At 44.9% G+C, this 24,744-nt stretch overlaps 1 protein-coding gene across 1 annotated transcript in view; it reads right to left on the bottom strand.

Annotated features, from left to right (window-relative positions):
• Window positions 1-24,744, bottom strand: part of LOC106545173 (alpha-2-macroglobulin-like) — a 69,510-nt gene that overhangs the window by 31,718 nt on the left and 13,048 nt on the right. Inside the window, exons 8-19 of the mRNA XM_087711342.1 lie at window positions 23,925-24,042; window positions 20,852-20,966; window positions 19,086-19,195; window positions 17,266-17,427; window positions 14,332-14,556; window positions 13,255-13,318; window positions 12,929-13,012; window positions 11,364-11,500; window positions 9,817-9,966; window positions 4,807-4,971; window positions 3,718-3,781; window positions 1,522-1,735 (exon numbers count right to left, since the gene is read on the bottom strand). Of these exons, the coding sequence (XP_087567468.1) occupies window positions 1,522-1,735; window positions 3,718-3,781; window positions 4,807-4,971; window positions 9,817-9,966; window positions 11,364-11,500; window positions 12,929-13,012; window positions 13,255-13,318; window positions 14,332-14,556; window positions 17,266-17,427; window positions 19,086-19,195; window positions 20,852-20,966; window positions 23,925-24,042 (1,608 nt within the window). The remainder of the gene's footprint in view (window positions 1-1,521; window positions 1,736-3,717; window positions 3,782-4,806; window positions 4,972-9,816; window positions 9,967-11,363; window positions 11,501-12,928; window positions 13,013-13,254; window positions 13,319-14,331; window positions 14,557-17,265; window positions 17,428-19,085; window positions 19,196-20,851; window positions 20,967-23,924; window positions 24,043-24,744) is intronic.

Below are 24,744 nucleotides of genomic sequence, written 5' to 3'. Positions count from 1 at the left end.
ACAGCATAGATTTGGACAATTGGCAAGACTTATTAGAAAGAAACTTTAGCCACCTCGTACAAGGAAAACTTATACAAGATGTTCTATAAGTGGCACATCCCACCCACAAGATTAGCAAAAATCAACACGGTGTTGGAAATGCTGCACTAGGAACCTTCTACCATATGTGGTGGGAGTGCACAAAAGCTAGGGCTTTTTGGCGCCAGATAAAAAAGTTTTTGGAAGAGATGCTAAATCAAAAGATGGAGTTGAGACCAGAATTATTTCTACTAGGGATCACAAAAGAAAAACATGGCAAAAGTGGGCAATATTTAATGCTACATATTTTAACGGCAGCAACACTGGTTTTTGTGCAAAAATAGAAAAATGAAGAGACTCCCTCGGAACAAGAAATAATAAATAAGATACTGACTTGCACAGAAATGGACAGACTGACTCTAGAGCTCAAAGACAAAAGTGAGACAGAAAATCTGAAACCCACCCCTGCTTAACACTTGCTTGAAGTTACGTGTCCCCCACCCCAAAGCTACACATTTTCAAAGTTATGATGGCTGCATACATGCGCATTCACACACACAAACCCACCAATTTCATTATTACATTTTGGGCACTTGGCAACCAGCGTCCTCAGGGGTCACATGACTGAGATTTGCAGTGGTTTTTTTTGCTGATTTCTGGCATTTAGTTCTGGTCTCCAGCAAGCAACCCCCATTGGGGGAAAAATGATTTTTTTTTTTTAACAATCATAGTATTTGTTTAATGACCATGGCCAAAAAAATCAGGGCCAGGTCACTGTGCCTCAATTTACAACTGCAATGATTTATGACCATAATTCCATGCTCAATTAGGATTATAAATTTAGCACAAACCATACATTGGGGTGGGGGAGGATAGCAGCATAAAAATTGCTCAGTCCTGGAGCAATGAATCAGATATCTAACACAATAATACAGGTTGTCCTCAACTTACAACAGTTCATTTAGTGACCATTCAAAATTACAAGGGCACTGAAAAATGTGATTTATGACCATTTCTCAAAGTTACGACCTTCGCAGCCTCCTCATTGTCATGTGGATGAAAAGTCAGATGCAGCTGACGTCTCCTGGTGCCTTCCAGAAATATTGGATTACGACTGCCTTGGTGCTCAGCCAAGCCAGCTCAAACTTGCCATGGGGAATGATGGGAGGGGGGAATCTATAGCCCTCCATGCTTGGAAGCCCATCCCCTAGTTTGGAGAAATTGGTCTCCATGGGAATCTCTTAGGCCCGTGCCAGAGGTGACGTGCAGAGCCTTCTTTGCAGGCACGGGAGCTGATGCCCCAGCTCTGCTGTGCATGGGCATGCGACACCTGCTGGCCAGCTGGTCTTCGGGTCTCTGCTCTTCATGGAGGATGGGGTGCCTGCACGGAGGATGTGTGCAGGATGCACGTCATTGGATTTTGAGGATGCACACATGTGCACTTCGGGCACTCAGTGCTGAAACAGTTAGCCATCACAGTCTTAGTCTATGCCATCTACTTACTTTATAATAACCAGGTCCCATATCCACGTTTCAGGAAAGAAGTGCCGAGGTGTCCTTTTAAGGGCAGCCTCAACCTGAGGAGTGGCAACCTCCGGTCGAGTGCCAACATCGGAAGCAACTCCAGGGACTGGTTGGGACTCAGTTTTCGGAGTATAACCCCCACGAGGAACAACATCTGAAGGTTCTGGTAAACCTTCACTCTGAAAGGCCATCACTGTAACACAGAGAGAAAGCCATTTGATGAGTTGTACTCAGAGGTTACTAGTCCCTCCGCTCTCAGGTCCAGTTTTGGTCTTGGTCTGCATAAATTCATGGTGGATGATTGGAGGCTTCCAGACAGTTGAGCAATGGGGAAACAATGTGCAATATTTCACCACTGGAAGCCTCAACCTTTCCACCTTCTTTGCTTCATGGGACCCCATACCAGAGTTCAAACATCACCTGCTAGATTACTCATAAACTCCACCCTCTTTGTGATGGTTAACACCAACCCCTCAATTACAACTGTTGTTTGATGTCTAAGTATATTCATTCATGTTTTATGGCTGTGGTATTATCCTTTTCATCTTTTCTACTGCCCACTCTTATTGGCATTGTATTGTGATTATTATGTAAATGAAGACTCAATCATCCAAGCCAGAAGTATGTAAAAAAAGTTACATTGTGGCAAACTGGACCAAAGTCCTACTCAATTACTTTTTGACTTTCTGCCTAACCCAAACGTTTCCTTTTGACATAAGGAGTTAAACCTTGATGAGTAATGAAACATCTCAGTTTAATAAATTTTGGTCCAGTTGCCATAATTTAACCTTTTTACATATTATGATTATTGTTACTCTGTTGCTTTCATGTATGTTGAGAACTGTTATACCGCAGACAAATTACTTGTGTGTCTAATCATACTTGGTCAAATGAAGTGTTCTGTTCTGTTCTACTCCATTCCATTCTGTTCTAATTAATATCAATCTCTCAGAATTCTATTCTATTCTATCTAATTGATGCGAGGAGGGGGGAGGGAGGAACTCAGAAACTGTCAAGATGGTGGCTGCAATTGGGTGATCAAAGTCACACCTCTTTATGTCCACAGACATTAAAAAAAGAGAAAGGTTTCACACAGACAGATCTGGCTGCCATCTTGACTTTAAAAAAAAAACTTTTCCTCAAATATGAGGAATAATATGATGGGGGTTTTCTTAACGCTAACCCTGTGAATTATGTTTTGCTTAGTGGTGGGCTTTTTTTAGCCTATTGATGCTTCAATGGAAGGAGAATCTGTTGGTTTATATTTATCCACGGTTTTGGTTTTGCCGCTGCCCTCTGGTACGTGTCTAGGTACAAGTCAGGATTTGGGTCCTCAACAAATTAGGAATAGCAATAGCACTTTATAAACTACTTCACAGTGCTTTACGGACCTCTATAAGTGGTTTACAGAATCATCCTCTTGCCCCCAACAATCTGGCTCCTCATTTTACTGTCCTCGGAAGGATGGAAGGTTGAACTCAACTTTGAGCTTGATGAGATTTGAACTGCTGGCAGTTGGCAGAATTAGCCTGCAATACTGCATTCTAAACACTGCACCACCAGGTCAAGGATTTTTGGGCATCAAGAGAAAGTAAATGCCACTGCCCACATGGTGACATCATTTGTAACAATGACACGGTGCAGATCATATGGATTCTAGGGTACAGAAAAAATTGGAGGTCTTCTACCGGCTGCTCAAGCAGAAGATTCTATACCATTTCAGACACGTGGTTGGCCAATCTCTTCTTAAAAATCTCCAGTGCTAGAGAACTTCTGAACACAAGCATTTCCACTGGTTAATTGTTCTGTCGGGAAAGACCTCCCTTTTCTAGCTTGGTTCTCTCCTTGATTAGTTCTCCACCACTGATTCTTGTCTTGCCTTCAGATGCTTTGGAGAATAGATTGACACCTCCCCTCTTCTCTGTGGCAGCCCCTCAAATATTGGAAGACCACTATCATGTCAACCCTAATCCTTCTTTTCATTAGACTAGAGTAAACATACCCAATTCCTGCAACAAAGGAACAACTCCCTCTCAACCCCTCTGGAACAGAGGGACATAGAATCAAATCCCAGCTATTGAGGTCTCCATCCATGCAAGAGTTCCAGCACTCAATCCTGGACGTAGCTTGATTGTAAAAGATCCTTTATCACTTTCTCCCCATTCTAGTTCTTACCGATGTCAGAGCAGTAACGCGGGATGAGTAGCCTGGTGTTGGTAAAAATGTTCACGCCGAAGTCCTACCAGATGAAGCAAAGAGTCACTGAGGAACAGCCCTTTCTGCTCATGAAAACTAATGATCATTGTTTATTCTCAGTACATTCAATGTACCCAACCTTAAGGAATATATTATTGTCCAAACTCTGTCCGATAATTTTTTTTCATAATGCTGCATCCTCTGTACATATCGCTGCCCATTTGGGTGGCGCTTAAAGGAACAGACAAGCAACTGATGGAAATTGGCAGTACTGCATTCTAATCACTGTGCCATTGCGACTCTTAAGTCTTGGTGCAGTGATCCACTTAACAACTGTGGCAAGTAAAGTCATAAAATAGGGCAAAACTCACTTAACAAATGTCTCCCTTATCAATAGAATTTTGGGCCTCAGTTATGGTCATAAATTGAGGATCACCTCAGGGGTGAAATTCAGCAGGTTCTGACAGGTTCTGTAGAATTGGTTAGCGGAAATTTGAGTAGTTCAAAGAACTAGCAAATATATCCTCTGGCTGGCCCCAGAGTGGGGTGGGAATGGGGAATTTGCAATAGCCAACCAAGCCACACCCACAGAACTGGTAGTGAAAAAAAATGAATTTCACCACTGGACCACCTGTAAGGTCAGATTAAATCTCAGGGCAAATGGTTAAGAAGGACAAATTATTAAGAAAATAAGGAAAGTATATCGTGAATGAAGGTGAAGCTATGTATGCCAGGATAATATTGCAGGATCCAATCTCGGTCAGTTACCAGGACAAGAGATTTTGCCTTCCAAGTTTCAAGATTCATGCTTGCGCCCATCTTCATGGAACATCTCTCTACCAGAACGTGTGCTGGTTTCCTGAGGATGGGCTCCAGCACGAGACCCAGAAGACAAAATCTCTGGTCCCAGTGACTGACCACAGATTGGATCCTGCAAAGAAACTATATCTCTATGGATCTGCCCAAGAATATACCAGTAGTCTACTTCAGCTCAGAAGAAAACCTACTACTCACTTCTTGCTTAATGAGAGCACCTCCCATGTGGGGAATCATAGATTTGATGCTTACCCTGAATATGTTGTAAGTATCCCCATCTTTAGGAAGAAAATGCTCTGGGCGGCCAATTCTTTCACCCCTGGATGGTTCTTCTGTAGGACAGGGATAAATATTGAACGGAGCCACAAAGAGGTCAATAGAGAAGATGTAGTCCTTCTTGGGAATGAAGTTGTAAACCTGAAATCAGAAAGGCTGCAACTGAGGATGGAGATTTGGGCTAGAGGAACTTCCAGCCCATCAAGCTATCATCCAATGAAACAGACTGTGCAATAGCAATAGCACTTAACAATAGCACTTGTTATATATACTGCTTACATACCGCTTCATAGTGTTTTAGAGTAAGGTGACCAGATTTTCAGATTGGTAAAGAGGGACACCTTTGACCGGGGGGGGGGGGCAGGGAGCTGGCCACGGTGGTTACTGCCAGCCCGCGGCCTCGCTAGGGACATCTGGTCACCTTAATTATACACATCCTCTCTCTCTCTATCCATCCATCTGTCTGTCTGTCTATCTGCCTGCCTATCTGTCTATCTAGTCATGGTATCCCTCTCCCTCTTTCCCCCTCTCTTTCTCCATCCATCTATCTGCCTGCCTACCTATCTCTCTCTCTTTCTCTCTATCCATCTGTCTACCTGCCTGCCTATCTGTCTATCTAGTTATGTCCCTCATCTCATTATCATCTATCTCAGTGTTTCTCCACCTTGAAGACTTGAAAGTATGTGGACCAACTCCCAGAATTCTGGGAGTTGAAGTCCACACACTTTCAAGTCTTCAAGGTGGAGAAACACTGTGTCAAGCCCCACTCCACTCCATAATTAGGAAAGAAGACTAAGAGACTCCATGGGTTGGAAATCAAAAGTACTTTTACTAATTATAAATGGTAAGCGAGCAGTAGCGAAGCAAAGTCTGATTAATATGGCGCGAAAGCAATTGATATATAGGATAGCCCGTTCCCCCCCCCTTAGGATCAAAGCTCCAGTCCAATCATAAGTCCTTCAAATGTCAGGTGTGAGATAACTTCAAAAAGACAGGCCGAAGATGGAATGTGTAGGCCGTTGATGCAGGCGGGAAACACATACGCATGCGCAATCCCAACAACTGGTACATCCTAGAACATTCCTCCAGCACATCAATTAACCCCTCCCAAATACACGCCCCCCCCTTCCCGTTTCATGGCAGCTGAAGCAACAGCAAAGCAGAAGCTGACATCCGGCCGTCCCCCGGAGAAAAGGCTGTCAGGCCTGGAAGAAAAACAAACAAAACAGACAAATAACAAACACAAACAAAAGAGGGAGGGGAGAAAAGTCAAGGCTTGTCGGGATAAGAAGCATAAAATTTCTGTAGCAGGCGGGGAGCACGAACGTGGGACTTATCAACCCATTCCGTGTGGGACGGGGGAAAGTGTTTCCAAGCCACAAGGTATTGGATGCGATTACGGTGCCTGCGGGAATCAAGAATTTCACGAACTTCAAAATGATGTTCCCCATCAATCAGTAACGGAGCAGGTGGAGGGTCATCCGGGGGCCGTAGGTGGGACACCCGAACCGGTTTGATGAGGTTGATGTGGAACACCGGGTGGATACGGTTGAGATGTTTGGGCAATTGCAAACGAACAGAAACAGGATTGATAACTTTCACAATCGGGAAAGGGCCAACATACTTGGGCCCCAATTTCTTTGATTTTTGTGTAGTGTGCAAGAATTTTGTGGACAAATACACTAAATCCCCAACGTGGTATTCATAGGGGTGAGAGCGCTTCCTATCAGCTTGCTGCTTATGGGCCTTATGGGCAGCGTCCAAGGTGGAAAGAGTCAGAGGCCAAATGCGACTGAGACGTTCACTCCAGTCCGCCACTGAAGGAACCTGAGGTTGGGCCGTAGGCAGTTCGGGAATAGGAACAAAATCCTGGCCGTAAACGACCCAAAAAGGGGTGAACCCCGTGCTGGAGTGAACCGAGTTGTTATAGGCCACCTCAGCATGTGGTAACAAGTCAACCCAATCGTCCTGTTGATAATTGATGAAACAACGTAAATATTGTTCAAGGACGGAATTAGTACGTTCACAGCCGCCATTAGTCTGAGGATGGTAGGCGGAGCTAAGGCCCTGGGCGGACCCAATGCGTTTGAGAAACTCCTTCCAAGGGGCAACCGGGCGGGCGACGGACTGTAGAAGTCCCTGCGGTTTCCCCGGCGGTTTTTTGGCGGTAGCGCAAACTGGGCAACTGGCCACATAAAGTTCAATGTCCTTTTTTAAAGAGGGCCACCAGAATTGTCTCTTCACGAGGTGCAAAGTTTTTACGAAACCAAAATGACCCGCCATTCTGGAGTCATGAGCGCGACGAAGGACGACAAGTCGTAGGGAAGCGGGGATGTATAATTTAGCACCAATCCACGGTAGATCGTCCCTCATGGTGCACTCGTCCCGATGGTTCAGAAACCAGTCGTCTTGAGGAAGAGCCGTTTTGAGGTCAGAAAGTAGATCTTGAGGCACTTAATCAGACTTTGCTTCTTGTCAAGCCCCACTCCACTCCATAATTAGGAAAGAAGACTAAGAGACTCCATGGGTTGGAAATCAAAAGTACTTTTACTAATTATAAATGGTAAGCGAGCAGTAGCGAAGCAAAGTCTGATTAATATGGCGCGAAAGCAATTGATATATAGGATAGCCCGTTCCCCCCCCCTTAGGATCAAAGCTCCAGTCCAATCATAAGTCCTTCAAATGTCAGGTGTGAGATAACTTCAAAAAGACAGGCCGAAGATGGAATGTGTAGGCCGTTGATGCAGGCGGGAAACACATACGCATGCGCAATCCCAATGACTGGTACATCCTAGAACATTCCTCCAGCACATCAATTAACCCCTCCCAAATACACGCCCCCCCTTCCCGTTTCATGGCAGCTGAAGCAACAGCAAAGCAGAAGCTGACACACTGATCTATCTAATTAATATAATGATTTCTCCCTCTCTTTTTTACTCTCTCTCCAGCGCACACATGCAAATGCATAGGGCAGCCCACCTCACACACAGGTAACTCCAGGCGGCTTACAACATTATGATGCACTTCTCCCCATAGGAGAGGAGATGGGGAAGCCGGGGGCCCGGAGATCACCCAGGGGATGCCGAGGATGCCCCAACTCAGCCCCTCTTCCTGCTCCAATCATGTGCTGCTACTTCCTCCGAGCGCGGCGCTTTACTCACTCCTCAGAGCGTTCGCAACTTCGCTCCTTCCAATTTCTCGGCCCGGGAGGCTCGCTGGGCTCCGCCTACCATGGGCCCCCATTGGTCCAGCGGGCCAAAGAACGCGAGAGGGGTGCAGTTGGGAGGGGAAAGTGCTTGGCGCGAAGAAGGACTTTCTTCCAACCAGCGGAACCCCCAATCGCCAGGGGCATCGGACTCCAAATCCCATCACAGGAATCCCCACTCGCCAAGATCGTAGGACTCCAAGTCCCATCCCCTCCACCCGTCCCCGCCAGCGCAGCCCTTGGCGCAATCGGGCTGCAATCACCGGCTGTCCCTGCTGCAATCCGCACTGCCCGCCGCATCAGCCGGAATCTAATTCAAGAGATCTTAATCTTGACAGCGTTGTTGGGGTCTGCGGGTGAAGAAATTACTTTAATCAGTGGGGTAAAGTCCTTTCTCTCCCCCCCCCCCCCAGCTCTGATGCGGGCGAAAGAAAAGTCCTTTCTTTCCCCGACATCAGAGCTCGGGCGAGCAAAAGAAAGAACTTTACCCCACTGATTAAAGTAATTTCTGCACACCACCATGGCTCTTGATAGAATGCAGGAATGACCTTGGGAGGTGAGGGAAGGCAGAGAGGTCAGATAAAAGAAGTACAAACCTGAAGCTGAGTAATGGACAGAGAAAGAAATGTAGTGAGGATCCACCCTAATCAATCAGGTGGTAAAAAGAGACAGCAGGCGAGTTGTACTTTCTAACCTGCAAGGTTGATATCAGCTTCTCAAGTACAGCAGACCAAACAATAAACACAATAAGATCAGTTAATTGTAAGGCCACATTAATAGAGTCTTGCAAGTCTGAAAGTTATCTGGCCACATCTTTTTAGCAGTTGATCAATTAGGGCAGATCCCTTCCACGTTTCTTTCTCTGCTCATTACTTCATTTTGGACTCCAGACAGCAACAAGAAATCATCCCCTGGGAACCAAGGTTGTTTAACCAGATATTCTACTAACATCTATAACAATAACTGGACATTTAATTGGATAACATGACCTGCAATTATGGGGAGGGAGGGAGATTCTATTCTTTAATTATGTGAAAACCGTGGAAACTAGTTAGAGTTGGTTTTGCTTCAATCTGTGCTCACATGATATACTCAATAAAGTTTAGCATAGATTGGATAATCTCAAGCTTTCTTTGTTGGTTGGTTTTGTCAGTCAGAACCTTGACACTCTGAAAACTGACTCAAAGTTCCTCAGGAATTCTATTTCTAATCCATTACTTTCACCAAAGTAGTGTGTTCACCACAACTTTGCATTATGGCAAAATCTCTGGACTGTGATATTGGGCTACCCTCAGTCCACATGCTTTGTCTTTCTATTTTTCCTACATTTTCTTCCCCTAAAATTAATTTATGAACAATTTTCTTTGCCTCTCCTTCCCTGCATTCCTCCCCTACCTTCTTAAATTTAGTTCTGACTGCTATCTTCTGGTGTAAATTGTAAATAAACAGCTGAAAGCGATCCTATTTGAAGTACGTTTCTATGGACAAGTAAATCTTGGGATGAAACCAGCAGGAGCTAAGGTGGCGCAGTGGTTAGGGTGCAGTACTGCAGGCCACTTCAGCTGACTGTTATCTGCAGTTCAGCGGTTCTAATCTCACCGGCTCAAGGTTGACTCAGCCTTCCATCCTTCCGAGGTGGGTGAAATGAGGACCCAGACTGTGGGGGCGATATGCTGACTCTGTAAACCGCTTAGAGAGGGCTGAAAGCCCTATGAAGCGGTATATAAGTCTAACTGCTATTGCTATATCTGGACCCCAAATGAAATACAGTTAGAACTCACCTTCTCAGGGGAGAGCTCGGCTTCAGGTTTCAAGAGAAAGACACTCTGGTCAACGGCATGGATGGCACAGAGGGAACCGGGGTTGGCTGAAAGATGGAGTTGGGTTTTCTGGCCAGGCAGACCTCCTCGCTCAGAAAACCACAGTTTGGCCTGTAACGATAAACCAGGTCTTTGAAAAAGCTACTTCCTCTCGGTGTGGAATGAATGGAAGGAGAAATTATCCAGAAGGAGAAAGTTATCCAGAAGTACTTCATGAGAAAAGTCTTGCACTCTTCTGTACACAATAGAATTCCTTATGCTACTAGGCTTGAAATTTTCAGTTTGGATAATTTAGAACTGTGTTGAGTGTGGTCAGACCGAGGTATTGCATACAAAATTATATGTAGTGATGTTTGTCAGAGTGTACACAGTGTGACTACTATTTTGAGACAACCCAGCAGCAAAATACAGTACACAGAGGTTTTTCAAGTCTCATTCCTCATCCTGACCAATTACAAGATTACGGGAAAAACATCAAACAAAGCTGGTTAATATATCAGTTGTGCCTGTGAAGCGGAAAAAGAGGGGGGGATATGTGGCAGGGAACCAGAGGGAATGCTGTTAAAGCAACATCAGACAGCTCAGAGTTATTCCTTGGGAATGAGCAGCCCAAGCTGTGCTCGATAGGGGAGGAAGGAATAGGAGCCAAGCCTCCATCGATTAACATATCTGAAGTAAAAACAACAAATAACAGGTGGGAGGCAGGTGGATGGGCCTATCACACCCGCAATGGCTAAATTGATTAATTATGTATAAAGGCAGATATCTCTTTAATGGTAATTTTTAGGTAGGTAGGTAGGTAGGTAGGTAGGTAGGTAAGTAGGTAGGTAAGTAGGTAGGTAGATGATAGATAGATAGATAGATAGATAGATAGATAGATAGATAGATAGATAGATAGATAGATAGATAGACAGACAGACAGACAGACAGACAGACAGACAGACAGACAGACAGATAGACAGACAGACAGAGTGAGTGAGTCAGGGTTCCGATGGATGCCCTAATTAAATCCTGAGCATACATGCACTAATGTGCCTATCATCCCTATCGTTGTATTTTTATTGTCTTATTCTTGTTCTCGTTTTTGTTTGACAAATTCCAATAAATAAAATGAATGGAATGAAGTAATCTTTGTCATGTATATTGTAATCTTGAGTTACCCTCGGTCACTAACCTCAAGCCACAATTTGACAGGATCAATGGAACTACTGGCTGACTCCCCAAAAATAGGCTTAAGTTTAGCCGATGTTTGGGGTTTTCTTTGCATTGCAACTTGGTTATGACCCACTGAGATACTGGCATTCAAGGGAACAGGTCTGGCAACAGCCTGGACAAGCTGATAGCAAAAGTGTAACTCAAGAACTATTTCTCAAAGAATCAGGAGCAAAGAAGACTTGGCGGATATTAGCATCAATAGAGTGGAGGAGCACCAGTTTAGAGAAGACCTGTTCTGGGTCATTAAGATTCTGCCTTTCTTTAACAGCACAGCACAAAATGCACAGCTTTACCTTGTTGGAGAAGCACTTTTCTACGGTGAAGTTTCTCGAGCCAGCAACGAGTTCTCCGCTGGGCAAAATAGTGTAGAGGAGCAAGTGGATCTTAGGAGCAGTGTCGACATCCACTGAGAGATTCAAAAGGAAGTCTCCTAAAGGATGAAAGTCCCAGTGGAGGAAAGAGAAAGAGAGTTCAAAAGAGACATATAAATTTCATTAGGTAGGTAGGTAGGTGGGTGGGTGGGTGGGTGGGTGGGTGGATGGATGGATGGATGGATGGATGGATGGATGGATGGATGATAGATAGTCAGGGTTCCAATGGATGCCCTAATTAAATCCTGAGCCTCAAGCCAAGCTTCAAAAGAAATCTAGTTATTTATAAGGAGCAACATGTTGGCACATTCCCAAGTGAAACCAGCTCTGGCCCCACATAATGTAAGGCCCCAATCATGACCCTGTTTCCCCCATTCCCCCCATCAATCACGTTTGCTAACGGGGCAATTTTGCAGGTTGTAAAGATCACTCCCCTCCGGCTGCTGTAAGTAACCCTGGGATACAGTCTTGAGAGAGATAAGTCTGGAATGTGCATCTGCCTTTGGCTGCTGTGCCATTTCATCAGTTTCCCATCTCCCCTTTCCTATGGCAACTCAAGAGCAGGCCAGGGATGCTTTGCAAGTTGACATAGAGATAGAGATAGATAGATAGATAGATAGATAGATAGATAGATAGATAGATAGATAGATAGATGGATGGATGGATGGATGGATGGATGGATGGATGGATGGATGGATGGATGGATGGATGGATGGATGGATGGATAGATAGATAGATGCATAGATAGAATTAGTTCCAGTTGGAATACATCAGACTTCACCAGGACGACCACAACAGGCTGGGAAATGTGAGTCAAAAATGGATCATTAAAAAACCAGGAGCTGAAGGACTTCAGCTGCTGTCTTCTTCTCAGTTATGAGGGCTTGTCTTCTCCTCCACAATAAATGTTAGGTTTGTGGTGGCAATGAACAAGTCCTTCTTGTTTTGGGGATCCATGAAGCAGCAGGTGAATCTCCCTCCAGTAACATCTCCCACTGCACAGGAGGGCAACGGACATAAAACAGGCCCCATGGCACATGCCATGGAGTCCTTCAACCCTTTGCCATCCTAAAAACCCTAAATGCTGCCTAAGACCCCTGAGTCAGTGCTGTTAGTAGTGCCTTCCCATGGCTCTCCAGGGTTTCTTGACTCTGGGTTGAACTTGGGGTCTTCTGGGTACCAGGTGATTGGGAACTGCATCCCATTCTCTAGCCTTCATTCTTTCACCTTGCATGTTTTGGTTATCCTTGAAAACAAAGTCACATCCAGTGTGCCAGCCTGCTGACTACAAGACACTGAGCCCCTAATCCCCTCTGTGGATCTCTGAGAAGGGCCTGTCCCAGAGGAAATGGAGCATAGGCATCTGGGCAGCCTTTTAACGTAGTTGCAAAGAGGCATCACTGCGATGCGCAGCAAAAACTCAGAGCGAAGGAAGCGGCTGCGGAAATTTGGGAGAAATGACCTGTTTCTACTGCTTGACACCATACCTTTCTTCTGCCCAAAGATATGGCTGGTTATGTGTACCCGCCTTTTCTTCCCTGCCAGTGTGAATTCATTTATAGTGACCCCATCTGTGAGTGGGAAAAGGAAGAGAGGTTTGTCAGACATGAAAGAGGCACCCAGCATTCAGCAAGAGAGAACTGGAGCCCTGGGTGGGATTCAGCTGATTCGGACCGGTTTGAGGGAGCCAGTTGTTAAGTGGGTTGCATCCCACCACTGACTGGAGCTCTATAGGTGGAGACACCCCGGGAACTTCTAGGAAGCTTTTTGTCAAGCAGGAGGGGGGAGGGTCATTTGGAGGGAGAACATTTACCTTCTCCCTGTTCCACTGGTTGCCTGTGTGTCCCTGTTTGTATGATGTTATCCCTAGCCTTGACCTGCAAGAGGAAAAAAATCCTGTTAGATATTCAAGGGCTTGGAGAAATCAATTAACTGGTTGATTGGTAGATAGATAGATAGATAGATAGATATTGATTGATTGATTTTCAACTCTAACCACTGGCTGTCAGGCTAGATATGCGGCCCCCTAGAATTGCAGAGCTGCAATTGTCTAGCTTAATCTTTTGGTTAAAAGAATAAAATAATAATTCGCCCATAATAATGGTGTTGATCAGGAATCTGGTGGATTTGATGATTGCCTGAAGGGAACATATGTTGAGATGGCAAGTCTAAAATCCAGGCCTATGCAGGTCTTTGTGGCCATGGAAAATCCCAAAGGAAAAGACTAGCCTGTGGATTAGGCTTGTGACCAAAACTACACAGAAGGCATGCTTGACTATTTTTATAGTCTCACACTGTGTTTGGGTCAGGATTCCTCCACCTTTAGGGAGGACCCGTCTTTATTCAGCTGAATAAACATGTTTGGCTTATCAAGACAAATCCGGACTTTGTCTTTTATTTGGAAAAAGTGCAAAAAAGTGCAACTAAAATGATTAAAGACCTGGAGACTAGAACGTATGAAGAACAGTTGCAGGATTTGGGTTTGGCTAATCTAAAGAAAACAAGGACTAGGGGGGACATGATAGCAGTCTTCCAGTATTTGAGAGGCCAATTTATTTTCCAAAGCATCAGAAGGCAGGACAAGAAACAATGGACTGAAATTAATTAAGGAGAGAAGCCACCTGGAATTAAGGAGTAACTTCCTAACAGTGAGGACAATTAACCAGTGGAACAGTTTTGCCTTCTGGGTGCTTCATCACTGGAGGTTTTAAGAAGAGACTGGAATGGTATAGGATCTCTGAAATGGTATAGGATCTCCTGCTTGAGCAGGGGGTTGTACTAGAAGACCTCCAAGGTCCCTTCCAGCTCTCTTCTGATTGATTGATTGATAGCTGTTTAACCAAGCGAAGCAAACATGCTTTGTGAATGAAGCCTTCACCTGAAGACTCACCATGTAATAGAAGACAATCTCGTCGTCTGTCTCACCATCTTGGTTAAGGATGTAACGCACCCGAGCTGGCTCACTGTGGCCGCAGCTTAATATCTCTGATGCAGGCTCAATATATAGGTAACTTTTGCTTGGAGAATAAAACATGTATGCCGTGTGACTTGCTCTACCGTGACTGGGTGTAACCCAATGCTTGCTAGTATGCGTAGGTTTGTCTTCATGCATAGCCTGAGAAGAAAAGCACAGATTTAGAGAAATTAGGTGGGAGCTGACTTAGAGTACAAGAGAGATCGATAGACGATAGATGATAGACGATAGATAGGTATAGATATACGGTAGATATTCAATAGATTTAGAAATAGATAATGCATGGGTGGATGCAGTGGTGGTATTCAACATTTTTTTCCTACTGGTTCTGTGGGTGTGGCTTGGTAGGTGTGGCTTCGTGGGGGTCATGTGACTGAGTGGGTGTGGCCAAGCGCACTCAATCACAAGACCCAACCACCAAGCCACGCCAGGGGTGGGTTTCTCGCCCCGTTCCAACCAGTTCGGTTGGAACGGGGCCGGCAGCGTCCTCGTGCACGCGCGCAGTGCACGCATGTGTACTAGCGTCTGTGCGATGCTCCAGCTGCTCCTGGAGGATCGCACAGGTGCTGTATGCGTCCTGCGCATGCGTGGAAGCGCAAAACTCGTCAAAACCGGGTAAGAAACACAGGCGGGCGGGTGGACCCTTCGGCGTTCCCGGAAGTTACTTACTTCCGGGTTCGCTGACCAACCGGTTCGCGGGGACCGCCGCGAACCACCTGAAACCCACCCCTGAGCCATGCCCACCAAACCCAGTACTCAAAAAAATTGAACATACAGCTGTTGCAGTCTTTCTACCTATTATTTTCCGCACAGGGTCTGAAGAGGCTTTGGTTCAGAATCTTTCAAAGGCCTCCTGCATGCCGCCCTCTCTCCCTTTGCCACACGTCACCCCATTTCCCCTCCTTCAGAGGCCCAGCCCTTACTCAAGCTTCCCGCTTCCTCCCCCATGACCACATCTTTCTTTGTCCTGCGACCTTACCTTCATCCCATGGCTGGTGGCAGAGGGAAAGGCAAGCCAGAGCTGAGTCATCGTCGTTGTACTCCCCAACAGCCTGCATCTCACCCCTCTTGTTGCGAGATACCTGCAGCTGCCTCCTTTTTTCAGTGCAAGACAATCCTCCCAGGCTTCTTGCACTGGAAACTACTGACTTCCACTTCTCGAATGCACCAAAAAAGAGCTTTAGTCTCACAGCTGTCACCGCCCTGTTCTTCACGCCGGCCATGCACATCCACCCCATTGCCTGATGTGCCAAAATCTGTTAACTCTGTTAAATTTTCCCAGTTCCCTATCCCAACGCGTGCAATTTTTTCCCCAACCAGCTCTGCGTTTACCTCTCCAACCCCACCCCACCCCCTTCCTTAAGCAGTAAAGGACTCAAAATCCAGCTTTGGGAGAGGAAGGTCACTTGCACCTCTTTTATCTAGAACAGAGCAGGGTCAGCTCTGTTCCATACACGGACAGGAGACCACAAAGAAATCTTCCAGCCTGTGGGCAATTGAAAACACATCTGGGAAAGAGCCACAGGGGACCTTTCTTGCCATGGAGATGACAGGGTCGAGCCTTTGCGGGGATCTCAATGGTGACTTTTCAAAGGATAATATACATGGTATTTTCAGAATGAGTAAGATGGAAAATCATCTTAAAGTTGGGAAGGAAGATAGTGACAATGAGAAAAGAGAGACAGAGGGGGAAAAGGGAGGAGCCCTAAGTACTTTTAACTAACTAACTAGAATAACTTTATTGTCACTTTAAATCTATACTAATCGGCATACATTAAAACGAAATTTTATTGCATACAGCTCTCAAAGGGTCACCGTCTCCAAAATACACTGCATAAATATGACAAAAATAACAGTAAATAAATAAATAAATAAATAAATGATGATGATGATGATGATGATGATGATGATGATGATGATGATAGTGACCAAAGTATGCATACATACCCACAGTTTACCAGACGGATGGCATATAGGGACCAGTGACGTGCAGTCAGGGGTGGCAGGGGAGGCACAGCCTCACCACTGTCAATCATGAAAAGGGAAAAAATGTAAAGAGGAAAAGGCGAGTGCTGAGGTGAGGCTAGCAAGCTGCTGCCACACCGTGAATGACTGCCTGTTTAAAAAAGCCTCTAAAAAAGCGCCATCTGCTATGAGGCAGGAGAACTGCATGCCTCATCTAGTCCGACTTTTTAGGCGCTCGAGCAGAGTTAAGCAAGGGTTAAAAGCCTAAAAAATCCCGAGGTAGTTGAGGCACGCAGTTCTCCTGCCTCATAGGAGAGGGCGCATTTTTTAGAGGCTTCAACTCTGTCATTCTGTTTAAAGCTGCAGCGTCACACTCACTCTTCCTCCTCTCTTTCTCCATTTCTGATGCCCCCCACCCCACGCTCCCTCTTTTCCTTCAAATTTCCTTTTTTTTTTCTTTTTTCTTTAATAAATGCAATGCTCAGGCATTCTCTCCTCTCCAGTGACATCCCACTGACTAAAGCACTTTCTTTCGCCCGCCTATGCTCGTGGCAGAGCTCAGGTGGACTGCCACGAGCTCAGGCAGGTGAAAGAAAGTGACTTTCTTTCACCCGCCTGTGCTCGCGGCAGAGCTCAGGCGGGCTGCCGCGAGTTCATGCGAGTGAAAGAAAGTGCTTTAGTCAGTGAGGTGTCAGAGGAGAAGACTGCCTCATCAGCCATCAACCTCACCGCACGTCACTGATAGGGACCAAAGCTCTTACAGAATCTGCTAGTCCTGCTACACATACTTCAAAATTGAAATCTCCTCCTGGAGGGGAGCAACAAAAACAAATCATCAAGTGGGAATGTCATAAAATACAGCCGTCGCAAATCGAGAAGACTAACCGTAAAAGACAAATCGTCGCCTCTGAAACCAGTGGTTTCTATGGAGAATTCAGCTCTTCCCTCAGCATCCGTCACTTGACTGAGCCGCTGGTCAGTTGCCGTTACCAGAATCTCCACTTTTCCATTGTTGATCGGTACCTCGTTACTGTCTACCAGCTTCACCTGCGCATGAAATCCGAATATTTCAGGATTTACCAATTCTGCCTTTCTTTCAGGGACGCCAAGCTTTCCCATCAAGCCATCTTAATCTTTTCCCCATCACTACAACTCTGTGTAAAAGAGGAGACTAGCAGGGGAGATTTGAGCCTGGGAGTAGGTTTTGGGGCTGTGGCTGAGAAAGAAAGGGGATGATTTCTAAACCCAAGCAAGGAGCCGCTGAGAGATGGTGTTACAGGTTGGTTTAATAAATTGACTTTTCGTTAAGGAAAAAGGGCTTTGGGAGTTTCAAAGCAGAGCATCTGCAGGGGATGATAGCAATAGTAATAGCCTTTCTATACTGCCCCATAGTGCTTTACATACTCTCCGGACAGTTTACAATGTCAGCATGTTGCCCCCAGACATCTGGGTCCTCAGCTGCAGGCTAACTCACTACTCACCACCAGCAGTTCGATGTGCTAAGCGGCTCAATGTTGACTCAATCTTCCATCCTTCCGAGGTGGGTAAAATGAGGACCCAGATGGTTGGGGCAATAGGCCGGCTCTGTAAACCGCTTAGAGAGGGCTGTAAAGCACTTTGAAGCGGTACATAAGTCTAAGTTCCATTACTATTGCACTGAGGCATGATTGGGACTTTGTGGTGGCTGCCATCTTGACTTTTTGGGTCTACCACCATCATTTCCATGGCTACCCGTGCTTAATAATCCTGCTAATGAACAAAGACTGAAAGGCTCCTATTGTAGACTCCAGCTTGCTTGCTTGCTTCTTCCTTCCCTCCTATTTATATTGTCCTCCCTCCCTCCCTATCTATCTATCTATCTATCATCTATCTATCATCTATCTATCTATTTATCATCTGTTGGAAGAAATGACCATCTGGGTTCAGTTCCAAGTGGAGAGAAAGATACTGAAAACATGGAAGCTGTTTAGAAAGATGGTTTAATGTTAGACAGGACCACTTGGGGGGTTTGGGGTCCTGGGCAAATGAGCACATGGGTGAGTGAAAGAGAAAGATTTATACCCTCTCTTGGGCTTTGGATTTGAGTTTCCTGTTCTTGTAGCAAGGGCCTGTACTCTGATTGGTTGTAGACTCCCATGTGGCCATGTGGGATCATAGGTAAAGTTTGATTGGCACTTTGGGCTGATACAATGATGGGGCTTTGTTTGTGGATGAATGGCTTTGCCCTGAAGGATAATCCCATCATCCTGGAGCTGAGGTCTTTTATTCCTCCTCCCTCCCTCCCTCCTTTGATTGAAATGGGATAAGATCTCCTGCTTGAGGCCTTTTGGGCACCAGAACCCCATTCCAAGAAGAGAGAGAGGCTTTTCCATGGACCAGAGCAGGTGTGGTTCCACGTGCTGCCTGCCTCCCACGGATGGGGCTTCGCTTGTTTGTGCGGCCCTGTTTCTGGCATACTGTGGCCCGGTACTGGTCCATGGACCAGAGGACGGGGGGATTCCTGAATTACAAGACCTCCCAGGTCCCTTCCAAGTCTGTTATTCTTATTCCTTAATGCTTTTACTCTGCTTTTGATCATTCTAGCTCAGAGCAGCTGGGCAGCAGCTGTTGGGGTGAAGAAATGGCATTGGAGCAGACTGGAGGAGCCGGCTGCGCTGATATGGCTTAAATCCAGCTATGCAGAAAAACTACAGCTCCCATCTTACCTTAACATCATAGGGCATGCCAGGTTTATAGTAATGGTCAAGGTTTTCAAAGGTAATCTTGCTCAACGCGGACGTGATCCCAATGTGTTCTGTCACATTCGCCTCCACTCCTGTTAAAGAGAAATGTCATCTGCAAAAGGCTCTTCCCTTCCTCTCCAATTTCCCAGAAACTCCCTGACTCTGGAGTGCCAGGAAACCTGACTCTTTTGATAGAGATTCGCCCTGCGTTTATGGATTTCTGCTTTGGACAACAAGTTGGAATGGACGATCTACAGCAGTGATTCTCAACCTAAGGGTCAGGCCCCCTTTGGGGGTCGAACGACCCTTTCACAGGAGTCACCTAAGACCATGGAAAACACATATTTTTGAAAAAATGTGGAAAACATAAAATAATTTTATGGTTGGGGGTCACCACAACATGAGGAACTGTATTAAAGGGTCGAAAGGTTGAGACCCACTGATCTACAGGGTCCCCCCCCCCATGTACAGATTTCTCTGACATGTCTATAGAGATTCTCAGTCATTCAGGTCATGGTTGTCGCAAAGATGATTTTTCAAGAGGCAACTGGACTTTTTTGGTTTTTCTTTGAAAACATTTTGCTTCTCAAACCAAGAAATTCCTTCAAAGAACGGAAGAAGCTTCTTGGATGAGAAGTGAAACATCTTCAAAGAAAAACAAGAAAGTCCAGTTGCCTCTTGAAAAAGCAGCTTATGGATTTCTCTGACATACTAATTCCCTCTGTTGGATTGAATTTGGCAATTGGTAGCCCTTTAAAGGTTTCCCCCCATCCAGTTGTGACTGGCTCAAAGGGGAAATGCGCAGCCCAGGGAATCTGTTGTCTGAGAGACACGTCCATCATCATTTGGCCAGCACAAAAGTGTGGAATGCAGTAACTTTTCCTGCTGAAGGGAGATCTATTTTTCTACCTACATTTGCATGCTTTCAAAGTGCTAGCTTGGCAGGAGCTGGGGTGAGGATGGGAGCTCACCCAATCCTGCAATGCTCGAGACTCGAACTTGAGCTGTCAGCTTTCCAGCTGATAAGCCCAGACTCTTAACCACTGAAACCACTGAGCCACCACACTCTTTATGGGATATCAAATTTGATTAGTATGTCTCAGACTGCTTGCAACCAACTGATTCCCCCCCAAAAAAAATCTCATCACTTCATTTTCTGTGAAATGGGTGTTGGAGTAGAGAATAATTTTCTCATTTATAACTCGGATGCCACAACTCTCTTAGACTTAGATATGGGTGGTTTTTTTTATCAAGGTTAACTCAGCCTTCCAGCCTTCCGAGGTGGGTAAAATGAGGACCCAGATTGTTGGGGACAATAGTCTGACTCTGTAAACCGCTTAGAGAGGGCTGCAATAGCAATAGCCCTTAAACCTATATACCGCTTCACAGTGCTTTACAGCTCTCTCTAAGTGGTTTATACAGTCAGCCTATTGCCCGCAACAATCTGGGTCCTCATTCTACCCACCTCAGAAGGATGGATGGCTGAGTCAACCTGGAGCCTGGTGAGATTTGAACTGCCAAATTGCAGGCAGCCGGCATTCAGCAGAAGTAGCCGGCACTACATTCTAATCACTGCAAAATTGCAGGCAGCAGGAATCACCAAGCACTGTAAAATTGTATACACAGTAAGTCTAAATGCTATTGCTATTGCTATCTCCCAAACCTTCTTTGTAGGAAACTGGAGCTTTAGGTCTGGTTCTGGGCCATTCTGTCAGCTCATTGATGCTCTTTTGCTTCATGAAAGTTACCTGTCCCTTCCTCTGTGATTTTGCCTTCCACCGTGATGCCCATCGAAAAGCCGCGCCACCTCAGGTGGAATGGCTCCATGTCCACCACCTTCAAGAAACAGCCATTTCCATCTGCCTGCATGACACAACAACCAAGAAACAGTAGTCTGTGATCTCTCTTGTTCCTTGTTTTTCAGCAACACAAGTTTTTCATGCCTTCTACGGGGGTTTCGAAACCCACTCTCTGGTTCATGGACAGCAGAGTCAAGCCAAGAAAGTGGAACCCCTGTAGGACAGTGATTCAGCAGAACTTCGTCTCAACTTCTTAGCTCTCACCTGCTTTTTAAGTAGATAATTTAAAGATAGTCTAAACCCCGATTTGTTCTTCTTCCCATGGTCATTACTTTTACCTCAAGTAGTCCTCAACTTAAGACCATAATTTAGCCCAATGTTAGTGGGACATTTGTTAATCTGTATTTGGTATCTAAAGTGGGCTTTTTGGCTTTTCTCTTGTGAACTACAGTAAGATCATTCCTGGGGAGATTCCAGCAAAAGCATGGATGGACTCCGTTTCCCTCGGTATCTTTTCTCCACACCTCTGATATCCTGGTGGAATGTCTCCCCATGCTCCTCACTCACTGCCCCACATGTCAAAGAGAAATAGCTTAAATGGGAGCGTAGGAGGTGAATTTTCAGTGACATGTTTGCACCAAGTGCTTTATAGGATCTAAGCAAATTTTCCACGTGGTTTTCATAGTCCTATGCCTTTTTGGTCTCCAAGCGAAGGTAAATTTATACACTGCCATGTGGTACCATTTTCATTGTTCTACCGTACTTTATCAAGAAGTTACAAGGCATCATGATCATGAGACACCTCTCTCCCTTGTAGATAAATATTCTCGGCTGTGCATAAATCTTAATTGTGAAACACATGAGTTACAACACATTTGGGGGTATTTTTTTTCCCCAGAAGAAAGAGCCCAAATAAGAAAAACTGCTATGGCTTATTGGGATAGAACCCAAATGGGAGTTGTTAACCCAAGAGCAGCTGATATCAAGTTTCCTCTGGGGGATCCGGGGTGGGATAACAATGACCAGGCAGAGAGGGGACATATGGAAGATCTAAAATGAATAGTTCTCTAAGGGGTTAGAACTGCAGTACCTCAAGAAAAGAATTTGATTAAAGCTTTTGAGGTAGGACAGCTGAAAGATGAACCGCCATCTGTATTTTTAAATAGGATTGAGGACTGTCTGAATAAATATTCTGTTCTTTCTCCTGAAACACCAGCATATGATTCCTTGATGAAAATGCAATTTGTAACAAAGGCTTGACTGGATGTATGGGAAAAAAATTCAGATTGGGCAAATACAAATATAAAAACACTATTAAAAGAGGCCCAAAAGATGAGGCAAAAAAAGTTGGCAGAAAAGCCAGATAATGTTGTCTGTCATTAAGGCAGCTAACAAGCCAAAAGAAAGGAAGGAAGGAAGGAAGGAAGGAAGGAAGGAAGGAAGGAAGGAAGGAAGGAAGGAAGGAAGGAAGGAAGGATTTCGCAGGGGCAGGGGAATTGGGAAACCACCTGCCATAAATCAGTGGAAACACCCTGAAACAGCGATGAGGGTTTCTCCTGTGGAAGAAGCGGAGATAGTAAGAAATGTTTTGCCTGTGGTAAGGGAGAGCACTTTGCTAGAAACTGCCCAGATAAGGGAAAAACTCAGAAAAGAGAGCGTCTGTACATCCACATGGGAGACGTGGAAGATTAAGGAGGTCAGGATCTATTGGTTTTAGGGTCCCACCAAGAGCCCTTGATAAATTTAAATGTGGGTCCCGAAGGAGAGGAATATGTATTTTTTAATAGATACTGGTGCAACGAAGACATCAATATGTAAAATACCAAGAGGAATTGAACAGGGTGGGGAAAGCCTGAGAACAAAGGGAGTAAAAGGGGAACCATTTGAAGTAACTTTAGAAAAAAATGTGTGTTTAAAACGAGGAAAATGCAATATAAAAACAGGTGTAATACTAGTATGAGAAGTAGGGATAAATTTACTGGGAAGAGATGCCCTATCCCTACTGGGATGTGAGCTTAAATTTGCAGAAAATGCTTATACTATAAACACGTTGACTGAGGAACAGGAGAAACAAATAGATCCTCTAGTTTGGGAGGCAAAAGGCAATTGGGAAGACTTGGATATTCCATCTTTAAAGGTAACTTTGAAGGAAGGAGCAGAAACAATAAAACAGAAGCGATATAATATCCCAAGGGAGGGTAGGTGAGGACTGAAGATAGTAATAGAGATACTTTTACAGGATGGGTTAACCAAGAAACAGAGTTTTACTATGAGATGGTGAATGCTAGTCTCTATTATAGTAACAGAGTACCAGAGGAAGACACAAGAGAGGACACGGCAGGTGAGACACAAGTGCATGAACACAATGAACACGAAGAGAAACCTAAGATAATAGAGGAGCCACATGGGGTAAGGCCACCTAGGACGCATATGTGAAATGGCCTATAATTCCAGCGGAATATACCTATGAAAGAATTAATGAGGGAAGATATATAAAGGTAAAAGATCTCCACTCAGTATTGCAGAATGTAATGATGAGGTGGTAATATTAACTAAGGTACAAGCTTATTCTGTTATTCTGTTCTGTTCTGTTCCGTTCTGATCTGTGTTCCGTTCCACTCCACTCCACTCCACTTACTCTACTCTACTCTATTTCAATGGACAGTAATTTAATTGAAAGAAACATGTTTAAAAATGGGGCAAGAATGATGTCTCTTCTTGCTAATTTTTTGCATACAGTTTGATTTATTACATTTGATCTGATTTATTACATTTCTATGCCGCCCTATTCCCAGAGGGACTCAGGGCGGCTCACAAACCAAAGCAAGGGGGGGGGGGAATACAAACAGGAGTTTCTATAGAGGAAGCATCAAATATTTTCAATTGTCTGGATTATTTTCAATTGTCTCAACAATCAATTGTCTGAATGTGACCCTCCCTACTATTCAAGAAAATATAACCCCCATTTTAAAAAACAACAACAGCAATGATATCCCAGCTGTGGAAACTCGGCAACCCTTACCTTGCCTTCAAATTCTGTACACAGACTTTCATCAGTCTTACACTGGTATGGCACACTTTGGGGATGTCGGCAGAGGTTCAATTTCACCAGGCCAGGCACAGGTTTCCCATAGGTGTACCTGGAGTCAGAACCCACCAATGTGGAGAAAAATACAGAGAGGGAGATGGTTTGCATGGAGAAAGAAGATCAAAGGGGACTGCAGGAGCCAAAGGAAACCACGTGGGTATTTTTTTTACAGGATCCAAAGGAAGCCATGTGAGATTTTTTTTACAGGAAAATTATTATTATTATTATTTTTCCAATTCAAGTTAATCACCTGGACCATAGATTTAGTCTTCCAAACTTTTGGTGTTGGACTGGAGATCATCCAGGGATCAAGGGAACCTTTTCCTCTCTCTCCCTCCTCCACCCTCTCTCCCTCCCTTCTCTCTCTTTCTTTCTCCCTCTCCCTATTTCATCTTCTCTCTCTTTTTTTCTCTCTTTCTTCCTCTCCCTATTTCTCCCTCTCTCCCTTTCTCTTTCTCTCGTTTACTCCTTCTCTCCCTTGTACTCTTTCTCCCTCTCCCTATTTCATCTTCTCCCTCTCTTTTTCTCTCTTTCTTCCTCTCCCTATTTCTCCCTCTCTCCCTCCCTCTTTCTCTCTCTCATCCTCCCTCTCTCTCTCCCTTTCTCTTTCTCTCGTTTACTCTTTCTCTCCCTTGTACTTTCTCCCACTCCCTATTTCTCCCTCTCTCCCTCCTTTTTCTCTTTCCCTCTTCCTTTCTCTCTCCATCTCTTTCTTTCTCTCTCCACCTTTCTCTTTCTCACTCTCTTTCTTTCT

This window comes from Thamnophis sirtalis, unplaced genomic scaffold (genome assembly GCF_051295495.1).
Source record: "Thamnophis sirtalis isolate CommonGarterSnake01/CBP01778 unplaced genomic scaffold, rThaSir2_p1.2 scaffold_3, whole genome shotgun sequence".
NCBI classification, from domain to species: Eukaryota; Metazoa; Chordata; class Lepidosauria; order Squamata; family Natricidae; genus Thamnophis; species Thamnophis sirtalis.
Note: the sequence above shows the minus strand (reverse complement) of the source record. Positions and strands in the feature narration are given on the sequence as shown.